General features: G+C 45.1%; 1 protein-coding gene and 1 long non-coding RNA gene across 2 annotated transcripts; one reads left to right on the top strand and one right to left on the bottom strand.

Moving 5' to 3' along the window:
* Positions 1-6,025: 6,025 nt before the first annotated feature.
* LOC143158940 (uncharacterized) lies at positions 6,026-14,135 on the bottom strand. Its single transcript, XR_012995074.1, has 2 exons — positions 14,025-14,135; positions 6,026-6,303 (listed from the first exon to the last, which is right to left on the bottom strand). It is a non-coding gene; the product is annotated as an uncharacterized LOC143158940 (long non-coding RNA).
* Positions 7,855-8,373, top strand: LOC143157694 (gallinacin-10-like). Its single transcript, XM_076332590.1, has 2 exons — positions 7,855-7,980; positions 8,237-8,373. Exons 1-2 carry the CDS (start codon positions 7,923-7,925, stop codon positions 8,371-8,373), a joined length of 195 nt encoding a protein of 64 aa, XP_076188705.1. The 5' UTR covers positions 7,855-7,922.
* Positions 14,136-14,342: the final 207 nt, after the last annotated feature.

Here is a 14,342-nt window from a genome sequence, read left to right on the forward strand (position 1 = left end):
GTGACAGGCATGGGGAGAAAGCCCTGTGGAACTCCAAACCTTAATCAGGACACCGATGTGTGTAGAAGATAGTTGCCTTAATCCCAAATCACTTATAGCACAGGAAAGATTGCTAGCAGCAAGACAAAGAGGTGTTCAAGACAGCCGAGCTATGGGTAGAGGGAAGGAAGGCAGTTGCTCGAGCACCTTGTTAAAGACTCATTTGCAATTGGTGCAAAACCAGACAAATATGGATACCTGTAATATGATTAGTTGCAAATACGGACTGGAGAGCTATACTTATGTGCTAGTAACAGTACCTTTCTCTAGGTCCTGAGATCCTACGGCATGACGTGACCATACCCATATTGTACAACTGCCTTAGCCTCCAAAACAAGGTTACCGCATCAGACTGCCTACTGGAATGGTTCCTAGCCAGGACTAATCATTGAAACAGCCCAGGAGTTTTTGGCAGAGAGGTAGCAGAGGCCAAAACTGCCAGGCCTGTTCTAATAATGTAATGTTATGGATGATCAAGTTTCAGTGATCATGTCCTGGCACTTTTTAATCTGTTTGTACAGACACAGAGAGGTCAGCTGAATCACTGTTCAGACTCTACAAACTGCATTAGCTACAACTTGAGAGGTTATAATGAGATTTTGGATGTAGCAGACACAACGGACTTGTCTATTACACATGAAAACAAGAATGCATATGCAGGTGAAGGTCAATGCCATGCTGACCTGTGATATATAGAATCATAGAATCATAGAATCATTGAGGTTGGAAAAGACCTCTAAGATCATCGAGTCCAACCGACAACCCAACACCACCATGCCCACTAAACCATGTCCCTAAGCGCCTCATCTACACGTCTTTTAAATACCTCCAGGGATGGGGACTCCACCACTTCCCTGGGCAGCCTGGTCCAATGTTTCACCACTCTTTCAGGAAAGACATTTTTCCTTACATCCAATCTAAACCTCCCCTGGTGCAACTTGAGGCCATTTCCTCTCGTCCTATCACTAGTTACGTGGGAGAAGAGACCGACCCCCACCTCGCTACAACCTCCTGTCAGGTGGTTGTAGAGAGCGATGAGGTCTCCCCTCAGCCTCCTTTTCTCCAGGCTAAACAACCCCAGTTCCCTCAGCCACTCCTCAGAAGACTTGTTCTCCAGACCCCTCACCAGCCTCGTTGCCCTTCTCTGGACACGCTCCAGCACCTCAACGTCCTTCTTGTAGTGAGGGGCCCAAAACTGAACACAGTATTCGAGGTGCGGCCTCACCAGTGCCGAGTACAGGGGCACGATCACTTCCCTACTCCTGCTGGCCACACTATTTCTGATACAGGCCAGGATGCCATTGGCCTTCTTGGCCGCCTGGGCACACTGCCGGCTCATGTTCAGCCGGCTGTCGACCAACACCCCCAGGTCCTTTTCCGACAGGCAGCTTTCCAGCCACTCTTCCCCAAGCCTGTAGCGCTGCATGGGGTTGTTGTGGCCGAAGTGCAGGACCCGGCACTTGGCCTTGTTGAACCTCATACAATTGGCCTGGGCCCATCGATCCAGCCTGTCCAGGTCCCTCTGCAGAGCCTATGTATGACTCCAATTCTTGTGACCGCGGCATTAGCATCTTCCTACCTAACAAGAGCCAAAGGAGCTCCAGTGATTTTATTTTTGATGATGACAGTATCAGAGTCAACAGAAATCCACCCAATACACCACAGGAGTAGCCATTTTGGTGCTGCACAGAGAGAAGCATGTAGACACTGCTCACCGTCTAATGAAAACACTTCTGGTGTTTTAGTTCGTAGTCAACTGCACAATAATTCTTAAAAATTCGAGCTTGTCTGCTATTCCATATGACACCATCCACACAGAAGCCTCAGCTCTTTCCAGGAAAAGCATCACTCCAGCAACATTAGCGCCATGGGACAGATCAGGAAACTCATCATGCAAGACCAGAGAAGTACTAGTCTTTTCTCCATAACATACAGAAGAACCTGCCTCCCAGCCTTCCTCTCAAACACTGATTATTATTCCTTCTCGCCCTCATCTTTACAGAGGAATCCTCGTTTTGCACAGGCTTTAGGGGCGCAGAGGACATTACATTCTCTATGCTGATTTTCAACGTCATCGTGTATGTACAGGTCTATTTAATGTTGACTCACTGTGTGGATTGCAACATGAGGCCACATGCAATTGAGATCAAAGCAATCAAGGGTAGGTAATAATTGACTAGGTTCCCAGACCTCAGCATTGCAGCATCCCTGAACCTTACGTGCACAGAGGCCCTGCAGCCTCCTCTTCTGCCCACCTCAGCTTTGTGCCTTTTCAGCGATGCTAGCAAGTCTCTTGCACATCAGAATTCTTTAACTGCTCTTTGCTGTACTTTTCTTCTTCTAAAAGGTTTAAGGAGTTTCTCTAATAGAGGATCATTCTAGATATCACAAGCACAGTGAGGACTGATCATAGAATCATAGAATCATTTAGGTTAGAAAAGATCTTAAAGATCATCAAGTCCAACCGTTAACCTAGCACTGCCAAGTCCACCACTAAACCATGTCCCTAAGCACCACATCTACACATCTTTTAAACATCTCCAGGGATGGTGACTCAACCACTTCCCTGGGCAGCCTCTTCCAATGCTTGACAATCCTTTCAGTGAAGAAATTTTTCCTAACATCCAATCTAAATCTCCCCTGGCGCAACTTGAGGCCGTTTCCTCTCGTCCTATCGCTTGTTCCTTGGGAGAAGAGACTGACACCCACCTCGCTACAACCTCCTTTCAGGGAGTTGTAGAGAGCGATGAGGTCTCCCCTCAGCCTCCTTTTCTCCAGGCTAAACAACCCCAGTTCCCTCAGCCGCTCCTCAGAAGACTTGTTCTCCAGACCCCTCACCAGCCTCGTTGCCCTTCTCTGGACACGCTCCAGCACCTCGACGTCCTTCTTGTAGTGAGGGGCCCAAAACTGAACACAGGGTTCGAGGTGCGGCCTCACCAGGGCCGAGTACAGGGGCACGATCACTTCCCTACTCCTGCTGGCCACACTATTGCTGATACAGGCCAGGATGCCATTGGCCTTCTTGGCCGCCTGGGCACACTGCCGGCTCATGTTCAGCCGGCTGTCAACCAACACCCCCAGGTCCTTCTCTGCTGGGCAGCTTTCCAGCCACTCTTCCCCAAGCCTGTAGCGCTGCATGGGGTTGTTGTGACCCGAGTGCAGGACCCGGCACTTGGCCTTGTTGAACCTCACACAATTGGCCTGGGCCCATCGATCCAGCCTGCCCAGGTCCCTCTGCAGAGCCTTCCTACCCTCGAGCAGATCAACACTCCCGCCCAACTTGGTGTCGTCTGCAAACTGACTGAGGGTGCACTCGAATCCCTCATCCAAATCACTGATAAAGATATTAAACAGGACTGGCCCCAATACTGAGCCCTGGGGAACACCACTTGTGACCGGCCACCAACTGGATGTAACTCCATTCACCACAACTCTCTGGGCCCAGCCGTCCAGCCAGTTTTCTACCCAGCGAAGAGTCCACCTGTCCAAGCCATGAGCAGCCCGTTTCTCCAGCAGAATGCTGTGGGAAACACTGTCAAAGGCTTTACTAAAGTTGAGGTAGACAACATCCACAGCCTTTCCCTCATCCACCAAGCAGGTCACCGTGTCATAGAAGGAGATCAGGTTAGTCAAGCAGGACCTGCCTTTCATCAAGCCATGCTGACTGGGCCTGATCACCTGGATGTCCTGTACGTGCCACGTGATGGCACTCAAGATGATGGAAGAACAGAGGTAAAATGTGCATGACGGTCTTTGCTTTGAGCCTTGTGCACCCATTTAGCCCATGTGAAATGGCATAAAACACTCTACTGACGAGTCACATGTGGGAATATTTTGCACAAGAGCAAAGTGTATCTATTAGAGGATTTCCACTAACATAGCTCCATGGACGAAGCAACATCAGCCCTCATGTTCCCATTCTCATTGTGCAAAACTATGCCAAAGGATACCCTGGGGGACGGCAAGTTAATAAATGGACATGGCAGTGGTCAAGACTACACATGGATTTGCAGACTGATTGGTTTGAGCTGCTCCTTCCCTGAACTATGAGTGATATGCCTATGTGTCAAGAGATGCAAGATGCAATGGAGAAGCAGGTTGGATGCCAGCTTTACCTGTAGCTATCCAGGCAGAGGTGCAAAGAATGCACATCTCTTACCACCAGGTTTCTGCAGTCAGCTGTGGGAGAGAACCACCCCATTACTTACATTGCAAAGGAAAGAGCTGTAAATTTGATTGACATTGATTTCCCACATAGAAAACTGTAAAAGCCGACTAGCCAGCTACAAAAGTAGGAAAACCCAAATGTGTTTGTTAAAACTGCCCTGTGTGTACACGATGATGGTGATAAAATGAATGTAAGATTTCAGTCTATGTTCTTTTATCTTGTTTGCTAAAACCTGGAAGCGTCAGACAAAGGGCACAATTAAAGAACATATTATTATCATAATTAATTAACTTACTGGCGACTAACGGAAGATGAAGCACTGCAAACATAAATCACTCCGCATGTATTGCAAAGATTTGTGCCATAATTAGGAAAGCCAGGAGAATACTGAAGTATGTGCTAACGTGAACTTGGTTTTAGCGGGGCATAAGCGTATGCTTTCATAAATAACCATGTCCCTATGCAGTTTTAAAGGCATACTTACAGTTAAAATGGCAAAATCAAGTCTTACCAGTGCCCAAATACATGTACCCCATTATAAATAACCATTCTCAAAAGTATAATAGTTTTTAGACTCTGAAAAACCCTCACCTCAACATTTTATTAGCCATTAGCTGGTAAGTTGTGCTTAAGAGAACTTCTTTGAGAAAATGTTGATGCCAAAAGAAATCAACGCTATATACGATGTTCATTATGAACTTTTATGGGACACAGTTCCTCTACCAAGAAGGGAAGAAGAGAAGAAAAACACCTGCCTTGCAGATGACCAAGAAATCTACTCAGTCGTTGTGTGCTCCTTTATCAATCAGAAGGAGGTGATGTTTGCAAGGGCTGGCCCCACTCAGCATTTCAGATTTTGCTTGCAATATCACCTTTGGAAAGCTGTGCTGCTAAGGCAAAATCAGCACAATTGGATTGCAAACATCAAAACATAAATATCTATTCATACCTTACAGATTTACAAAATAGAGAGAAATAAGGGGAGCACCATTCTGAGATATTGTGTCCTTCACGATCATCCAGAGATCTCCGTTTGCTGATGTACCGAAGTCTTCTTTAGAAATAGTTGTTGGAGCACAGGTAAGGGAGCTTCTGCTGTTATAAGCTGGCCATCTCTTCCTGATCTCAAAGGCAAAATTAAATGTCTTTTGAGCGTCATGTGTGTCTTCCCTTTCTCTCGTTTGCTACCAATATTCTCATGGAATCTTTTATGTCTTATTTGTATTGCAGTATTCTTGCATAAGGTTTTAAGTAAAGTCGCCCCAACACCTATTTGCTTGGACAGCTTGATTTCTCTGGGGTAGGTACCTACAACTCCTTGAGTTCCCAGCTCATGTCTAGAAGTTAACGTTCAACAGAGATCTCCAGGACTCCTTCCTGGCCCTGACTGCCGTGGGGCACAGCTCCACGCACATGCTCTCGTGTCCCAGCCCCGGTTCACGGCCGTGCTGCACAAATTGCCCTGCTCTTTGGGCATTTTATACAAGTTTGGCCTGGTTTTAAGCAACCAGCTTGCACCTGTCTGTTTTTAGTAGGAGCCAAAGTCATGGAATTTTCCTGTTGCTCTGAATGACATTTTCAGGCTGCCTGTGCTAGCAGGGCTTAAAATGTTGATCACTTTCCTAGAGGGCTGCTTTCCTTCTGCAGGAAATAAGGGTGTTCAGCGAGATCTATGAATGCTATGGCAGTTTGCATCACTGAAATTCAAACAATTTGACTCTGATAATAGATTTATAGTGTTCCACAGGTGGGAAACAGTACAGACCTGAAAGCGAGGGGAACTTGCTCAGATACTGCAGGTGATGGCAAAGAGTAGTCACCACCTTCCCCAATGCCACATTCTGATTTTATTTGGGGAAAACATGACTCCTCCCTAACATGAACTTCTCTAGGGAGTGATGAGCGCTCCAAAAAACGCACTTCTGTTTGCGAAACATCACAACAATGTTGTCCTGCCTAAATGAAAGGCAGATGGGGGAAATTCACATTTGAATGGGTCTTCATAAAAACAAAAGGGTTTTGTTTCCTGGTTTCTTCACGTTCATGTTGCAGGTCAAGTGTCTGTCTCTCTGTCAGGGTGTCCCACTGACAACTCACTGAAAGAGAAAAGAGAGGAGTGACAAATCAGCTCTCCTCTCTATTAGAAATGGGGAAAGCTGGATGGTTGCTGGCAAAAAAGGAGGTAGTTTCCAAGGCAAGGGTACAAAAAAGGACATTCTGGAGCGCTTGGCATTTCCTGGTTAATTAGATTTTATGGGTAGAAGAGGGAAATCAATATTTATCTTACTGTTGTTCACTGCATAAACACTTCAGTAACTCACGTTGCTACTTTCCCAGCCACTTAAGCTTGCCCGTTAGTATGGAGGTTAAACATCAGTAATGTTTTCATCCTACTAATAATTCTTAGAACAAAAATACCATTAACTCCCAGTTAAATATAATAAGCGAGGTAATAAGGAAGCAAACCGCTGAACCAGAATGCCAGAGCTAGGAACTGCAGAAATGTCTGGGCTTTGACAGAGATTAACCTGTTTTTTTTATGTGTGACAGTATTTGGGCAAAGGGAGGATTCCCATGGGTGCGAAGCTGTTGCAGTCCTTTGACATCTACAAGCCCAGGATTTCATGAAGAAGAACCTTCAGTGTTTTGATCTCCTAACCAATGCTTCTCAGAAAATTTACAGCCACGGGGATCATGCTCTGAAGCGAAGCCCAAGAAGACACTGCAGTTCGAGATATTATGTCTGCCCAGCCATTTCAGCCGAACTCAGTCTTTTAAAAATCAGTCACAGGTTTGCCCCTCACATACTGCAAACTCAACTTTGCCAGGGCTAAAATTAGCCACTGAAAGGTCCTCCAGGAGCTCAGAATCGGCCACTGGTTCAATCAGTTGCTACAATTTCGCTTTGAATCTGGAAATCACCTTGCCTTGGCTGCAAGGAGAGCCATCACACCCATAATCACAATGCAACTTCATAAATTCTTATGGAATCGGCCCATTCTCCCAACCTTTTGGGGCAACGTGAGGGGAAACAAAAAGGGGACATCAAAAGCTGTTAAAAATGCAAAGCACTCAAGGGGGCATCTAAGTAAGAATTAAAGGAGGGAGAGAGCTTTGTGTCAGCCCTCTGCAGTGGGTGAGGATGTCCTGAAACCTGTTTAAAAAGTGACAAAGCAAAGTTGCATTGACTCAGATGTTTCCCAATGCTTTCCTCTGCCTTTGACATCACCTGCCTGGTGACAGGGAGGGGGAGACGGAGACAAAATGTTATGTGACTTGTCAGTGGGCGATGGATCCAGGGTCAACACTGGGACCAGACTCCAACGGTGGCTGACCCCAAGCCCTCTGCCTGACCCATCCCCGTGCCTGTGTTGGAAACAGGTCTGGCAAAAGCCATGCGAATTGGTGCAGCTCGGTGGGGTTTGGCCGACGGTCACATTATATAACTGACATGGTCAGTGGAAATTCACCCTTGGGGATTGCAACATGTTCGCTGAACATTTCATTGCAACCTGCGATAAGGGGGATAACCAGCCTGCTTTCCAGAAGGTTGGTTGCAGTTACTTATTGACAGAGCACTCAGCTGTCCAACCTGCACAGTCCCTCGGGCCCTATAAATACCGGGTGCCTTTCCCAGCCTCTTCCTCAAACTTCATCCTCCGTCGATCTTTCAGGCGCTTTGCAGAGGCACACAGTCTGCAACCTACTGGCAGCCATGAGGATCCTGTACCTGCTCTTTGCTGTTCTCTTCCTCCTCTTCCAGGCTGCTCCAGGTGAGAAGCAAAGTAAATCCCGCAAAGAATGAAAGGGCTTGTAAGCAGAAGTGTGTGCAGAGGAGGAAAAAAGCAACCATCAACTGACAGGCAAAATCTGATGCTGTCGGGATGGTGCTATGCAGTGGGTGGGAACAAGAACAGCTGCGCTCATGATGGCAGTCTTCCTAAAAATGCAATACATGATTTATTGCATATTTATCTATCATAATTTTAGACTGAACACTGATATTATAACGTCTTCCCCTTCCCACAGGTTCTGCAGATCCTATTTTTGCTGACACCGCAGAGTGCAGGAGCCAGGGAAATTTCTGCCGTGCTGGGGCATGCCCACCCACCTTCGCTGCCTCGGGGTCGTGCCATGGGGGGCTGCTGAAATGCTGTTCAAAGTAAGTGCCGCAGGACTGAAGGGCATCAGAGGGCATTTTTGTTCTGCCATTTTATCTACTGTTTCTTTGAATAATATGCACAACGCCAGGGGGCTTGCAGGGCAGCCGTTTGTGAGAAAGTCCAGATGGAGGATGAGCATGTATACATCGTAGATGTGTGTTTAAGGAGGCAATTCATTTTGATGGAAGTTATGTATAAGAGCAAAAGTTCAGGAGGGTCAAAATTTCCCAGAATTCAATATATTTCCCTTTATTTTGAATTTTGATGGGGAGAAAAAAAGAATTTTTTTCAAGAAATTATAAGGAAAATATCTCACAGTATTTTCACCCATCAAGGGAAACAATGTCTCCTGCCTTCCTCTGCTCTTTTAATTTCCAAAATGACCTAGAAGATTAAATTTTAAAGCAGGAAAAATGTTCACAGAACACTGCTTCTCATTCTCTTCCCATCTCTTCTTCCTCCCACCACTGTGCAGCCTGTAGAAAGGTGAGGAAGAGTGAATTTCTTAGTGACTGGAGACAACTGGGTGTGCGTTTCACTTTTGACTTTGAAGACCATTTTCTAATAATGTCTGGAGTTTCCCTGACAGCAACACTTCTTCTTTCCTTAAGGTTTTGAACGTGCTCGTGGGGGAATGCACTTCAGCGTAGGATAACACATACTCCTCAGGCATTTAATTCTTACAATTGTTTTGTTCCACTGATTACCATGTGATGATCATTGGCATCTGCGGTAACTGTCTATCACATACACTAAATTTAGTGGCAAATTAGGAGAAGTTCCTGTGTCTTTTGATGAAAAGGACAGGTGTGATGACATAACTCATCTCAACAGGAGATGTTCAGGCAGATCCTCAGCCATTGATGTGACCGGACAGAGCCCAGTTCAAAATAAACAAAGGACTCAGATCCATATTTTCTGAATTTTCCAGAACTCCTTATTCTGTTAAGTAACAGAATAATAATTATAGACTTGCCAGGGTTTAAAGGTTCCCAGAAACTGAAGAAAGTGCGATGAGATGGCTCTAGGGAAGAGGTTTCATAGCATTTGTTCAGCACGTGGCGATCCTCAGTCAGACAGTGGTTTCACGAAACCCAAGTCATACCAATATTAGGACATGTTTGTTGTCAGGAGATTAAGATGCTAAGGAAGCATCCACTTAGGAGCTCAGGAGAGTAAATGGTATGGAAGCAACCTGATATTAGATGGTTTTATAAAGGGGTGACTCTATCCCTCAGTCTCTGTGAACGGTCATTCTCTTCAGGAAGCAATTTCTACTGATAGCAAATAGACTGGTAGGAGCAGATGGCAGATCTCCAACATCAAACTTCTGTAAGAACATCTGTTGGGTCTGATCCAAGGAGAACTGGTGCTGGGAAAGGAATAGGACCTCTTGAGTTTGGTTCCAGGTGTTAATTTTTCTACAGAAATACTCTTTCTCAGAAGAATGTACCCAATGTTCAAGATTAAAACTCTTCCTATTGGGCTGTTAGATTTTCAGCTGGGTTGATCAATACAGCAGCAGAAGTTGAAACCAACAGGGTGTTCTGTGGTACAGTATAAAATTTGTCCAGCTGAGGATTCAACCTACTGGGTTGCTTGAAAAGAAATCTTTGAATTGGACACAAAGAGTTCAATTCAGTAAACTACATTGAGAGGTTTAGTGGCATTTGAGGTGCCTTGGAGTATTTAAACCATATATACAGGCCTGGCTGAGATAGCTCATGACCTATGGGAAAACATTGCTTTTCAGGAAAGATGGCTGGAGTCCAAGCAGATACCCCAGAGCTCTTCAAATGACACTGGACTTTTGGGTGACTAAGTAATTAAATCAAATCTCTGATCTTTATTTTGGGGTGAGATGAATCAAAATTTTATTACTAGTGGTAATACAACTAGTTTGCCAGTGACCATAGTTCACGTGGACTGGATGTCTGCAGACCTAGACACCCAGCACACATATAGGCATCTAAATATAGGTTTTTAAACCTGCAGGCCGAACCCACCCTGTACATTTATTCTGAAAGGTAATTAGCAGGTATTGAGGCTTTTAGAGACTGAGCTTAGACTACACTTCAGCAAAATAACAAGACCCTTTGTATCCTTACAGGATTTTGGCAGAGTAAGAAGAGAAGGCTTTTCTGGGTCATTGCCCTTGTACCAGCAACATTTCCACTGCCTTGAGGAGGTGATTTTGATGGATTCCTCCTCTATCTAAACCCTCCTGCAAATGAGCATTAAAAGAAGCTTCCAGAGGGCACGGCCTGTTAGCACACTGCTTCTGGAGATCCAGGTTTTTCCTTGCTGAAGTCACTCCCTTTTTTGCTTTTAATACACAAGCCACTTTGGCACCTTGGCCACCTATTCCAGCCTACCTCACAGGGATGTTTGGATGTTCAATCAGTTCAGGTTCATGCAGCTCTTGGAGGATGTGAAGCAATATATATATATTATTATTTTATTCACACACAAAAATAAATGTCTTCTTAAACCAACAACTGTGGTCTCTTATTGTTACTAACAGTAATTTTCTCTGTGGTTTTAACTCAAGGTTTGTTGAGTCATGCAATCTTTGTGAGCAAATAAGTCCATACAGTCTCACATATTCCTAAGTGATTTGGAAAAGGGGATGGGTAAAACAGCAACCAGGTTTGATGATGATACTAAAGTATTCAGGATGATAAGACTGAAAATTGAGTGTGAAGAACTGTACAAGCAACTCTTGGCAGTGAGTGAGTGGATGAAAAAATGGCAATCAAGAAACACCTCCAGTATTGCAAACTTTATATATATATATATATATATATATATATATATATATATATATATAAAAAAAAATTCCTGACTTCATAAACACAGTGATGGTGTCTGAACTACCTCTACCCAGAAACAAGATTTGGGGTGATATATAGACTGGTTTTGACAATATCAGACCTGTGTTCAGTAACAGTCATAAAAGTAAATTAAATGTCCCGTTTTATTTAGTAGTACAGATATAGCCATGAGCTCTATAGCGCTAAAATTGCAAAACAAAGGTGTTTTTCATTGTTTCCTCCAACAGTTAGAGATGCACAATCAATTTCTTTTCTCCCATCACAACTAGTCATGGAGGCAAGAAGTCCATTTTTTGGAGTAAATTCCCTACATCTGTCTTGAAAGGATGTTAGGGCAACACAGGGCTGATTTCATCCAGATGCATTAGAAAAAGACTAGGGGCTTCACCATGGCATTGAAGCCTATTTTTAAGCAATTTAATTGATCCTCATGTCTCTGAATCTGGAGCTGTATCACGCCAAAGAAAGAGATGCTCTTTCCCCACAACTGTAGCCTTTTTTTCTATCTAAAGAGTCTAAAAGGAACTCCAATCAGAAACATGAAGGAAATGCAGAAATCAAAAAAGATCAGACTAACACAGAGGTTGTGCGGCATTTTATTTCCTCCCTCTTGTCTTAACTTCCCCATTGACGACACTCCTGTCCTGTTAGTCTGAGGAGGACAACATGTCCAACATTTCCCTGTTATTTTGCAAAGATTTTGCAAAAGATTTTTATAAACTGTATTTTTGCAAGAAAAAAAATGCTCTTGACTTACGCAGATTTGGATCTGTCAAATGGGGCTAGATTGATTCTTCTGAATCAATATCTACAACAGGACCATACTCTGTAAGTATTAAATGACACCTAAGGGCTACATATTCCACCTACTTCAGTGGCTTCTTCGACAGAAGAGGCTTGAGGATTTAACAGTAACCCATGTTTGAAGCTGCCTCGAGTAATCTGCCTGACTGGAGTAATCTTACATTTATTTTAGAAACTAAAAAGTCCAGGGACAGTTTTCTGGTGAAGTGGAATACTACTCACCAGATCTCTTTGCCTCCAAAATAAGACTGTTGCATTCAAGATGTGTACCAAGAACAAGATGTATCCCTGGCCTATGCTAACCCCTGAACCATGCCCCAGACTTGTTCAGGAGATGGCTAGCTGATCCAAACAAAGATCCTGATAACATTTAAACATCAAGCTAACCATTTAGCAAGCACGTCTCACTGCCCATAACCTGGTCCTGTTCAACTTACTACTACAAACATGGATGATCTGTTCTCCAACCCTCAAGTTTCTCCTGAAAAAAGTCTCTGGTATTAAGTCTGGATAAATTCAGGGCAGACTGAGCCTTGGATTTCCCTCCTGTCCCAACAAAACACATCTCTAGCGTTTAAGTCATAGAAGTGTTATTCCAAACAGGGTGATCTCCACTTCTGTCTCTAGATGCTGCGCCTCATGTCCATCCAGGTGTTTTGTTTCACCCCAGCAGCCACTCTCACTGCCATACATGGGTAATTTCAGGCTCACTTTCCCCTTTTTGCCCAATTTTCATGGAGCCCATTGAGTCTTTTTCTCACCCCTGCACTCCCCATGTCCCCTGAGTGGAGCCTGAGGTTGGCCTCGTGTGGGATGGGTCACACAGCTCTCCTGTGTCGCTCGCCCTGCAGAGACCTGCTTCTCCCACACCAGTTTGCTGGCTTTTCTCTATCATTCACTGACCACTGAGAGTTCTTCCCAAGAAGTTCCTCGTCCCATGCTTATTGAGAACTTCCCTCCTAGGAAACCTTTGGTTTTTCCTTTGGAGAGCTGGCAGGGAGGCAGCTGGACCCAAACTCTTTGATAGTGCAGCTCAAGCTATGGTACAAGCTAGATGGTAGAAAAGAGATTTCTTGATTGATGCACACCTTCCAAAGCTAATGCAGGACCTCAGAAAATCTCCTCCTTGATCACCTGATGAATGAAACAGTTTTCAAAGTGACTGGGATAGGGACTTTCCAAAAATTTACTGATCAGTGACTTCTTCCCCTCACAGCTCTCTTCCATGGCAGGGAGCCAGATTGGAGAAGGTCCCATGGCTGATCTTGGACAGGGACTTCAGTCACTAGGACTGGAGTTCGCCCACTGAAACCTAGTTTCATGCATGAGCAGCCTCTATCAAGTGCTCCATCAAGGGGAACGAACTTCGTGTACCTTCCGCCCACCGTCATCTTCACTGTGTCTGTAAATGTCCGTGCCTCTCACCGTCATTTTTTCCTTGCACTTAACTTTGGGACGTGGGAACTCAACACCACTGCTTGCCGCCACCTGTTTATTTACTCCTAGACCATAGGCGATTTTCACTAAATTAATTCTCCCCTTCTGTTCTGACAGATTAGTTGCCCATCAGTTGTAATTAAAAGCTGGGACTCCCCTTCAGGTCCAAAGACATTTGTACTCCTTGCCCCACAGCCCAGAAAACAGACCACAAGTGGCAATTTCTCAAGCTGAAAAGGCAAGCAACAAACCAACAAGCCCCCTGAAGGAACAGTGAGCCAAAGAGATGAATTTTCTCTTTCTGGGTGACGAATTGCCGTTTCTTCACAAGGCCGGGTGCCATATGAAATCCCCCACCCACTCCTTTGCTACCAGGTCAAATATTAACTCTAACAGACACCTCAAGACCAACAGCTTCCCATCGGTAACAGCCCTACTGCTTTCTCTGCATGCTGGCGACTGTTTGCCAGCATCTTCTCCTGGTGCTCAAGGAGAAGAAGTGGGGCACCTTGCCCAGGCTCCCTTTCCCTACTGCCAAGCAGTCTTCAAGGGGGCTGTTACCGCCCCAGGTGTATTTACCTTTCAATGGAGGGAGCCTAGACCCGGGACAAGCATTGCTGCTGCTCTCCAGCCGGAGCTGGGGGAGGGAGGTGAGGAGGATGGAGCTGCTCCCCCTTTCCTTCCCGCTCCCTGACGTTGTTTGATTCCAAAGAGCATTGAACATGTGACTCTGTGGGCAGACCCCGGCAGGGTTTGCTCAGCAGCCTCATTCCCCAAAACAAACAACCCTGCCCCTCATGCCGGCTGGGACAGGCAGAAGGAGAATTATGCAAGGAGTAGATAAGCGCATTTTCCATCTCCATTAAATCCTGTTATTTTAGCAAGCAGCTTCACCCT

The sequence above is a fragment of the Aptenodytes patagonicus genome, chromosome 3 (assembly GCF_965638725.1).
Source record: "Aptenodytes patagonicus chromosome 3, bAptPat1.pri.cur, whole genome shotgun sequence".
NCBI lineage: Eukaryota > Metazoa > Chordata > Aves > Sphenisciformes > Spheniscidae > Aptenodytes > Aptenodytes patagonicus.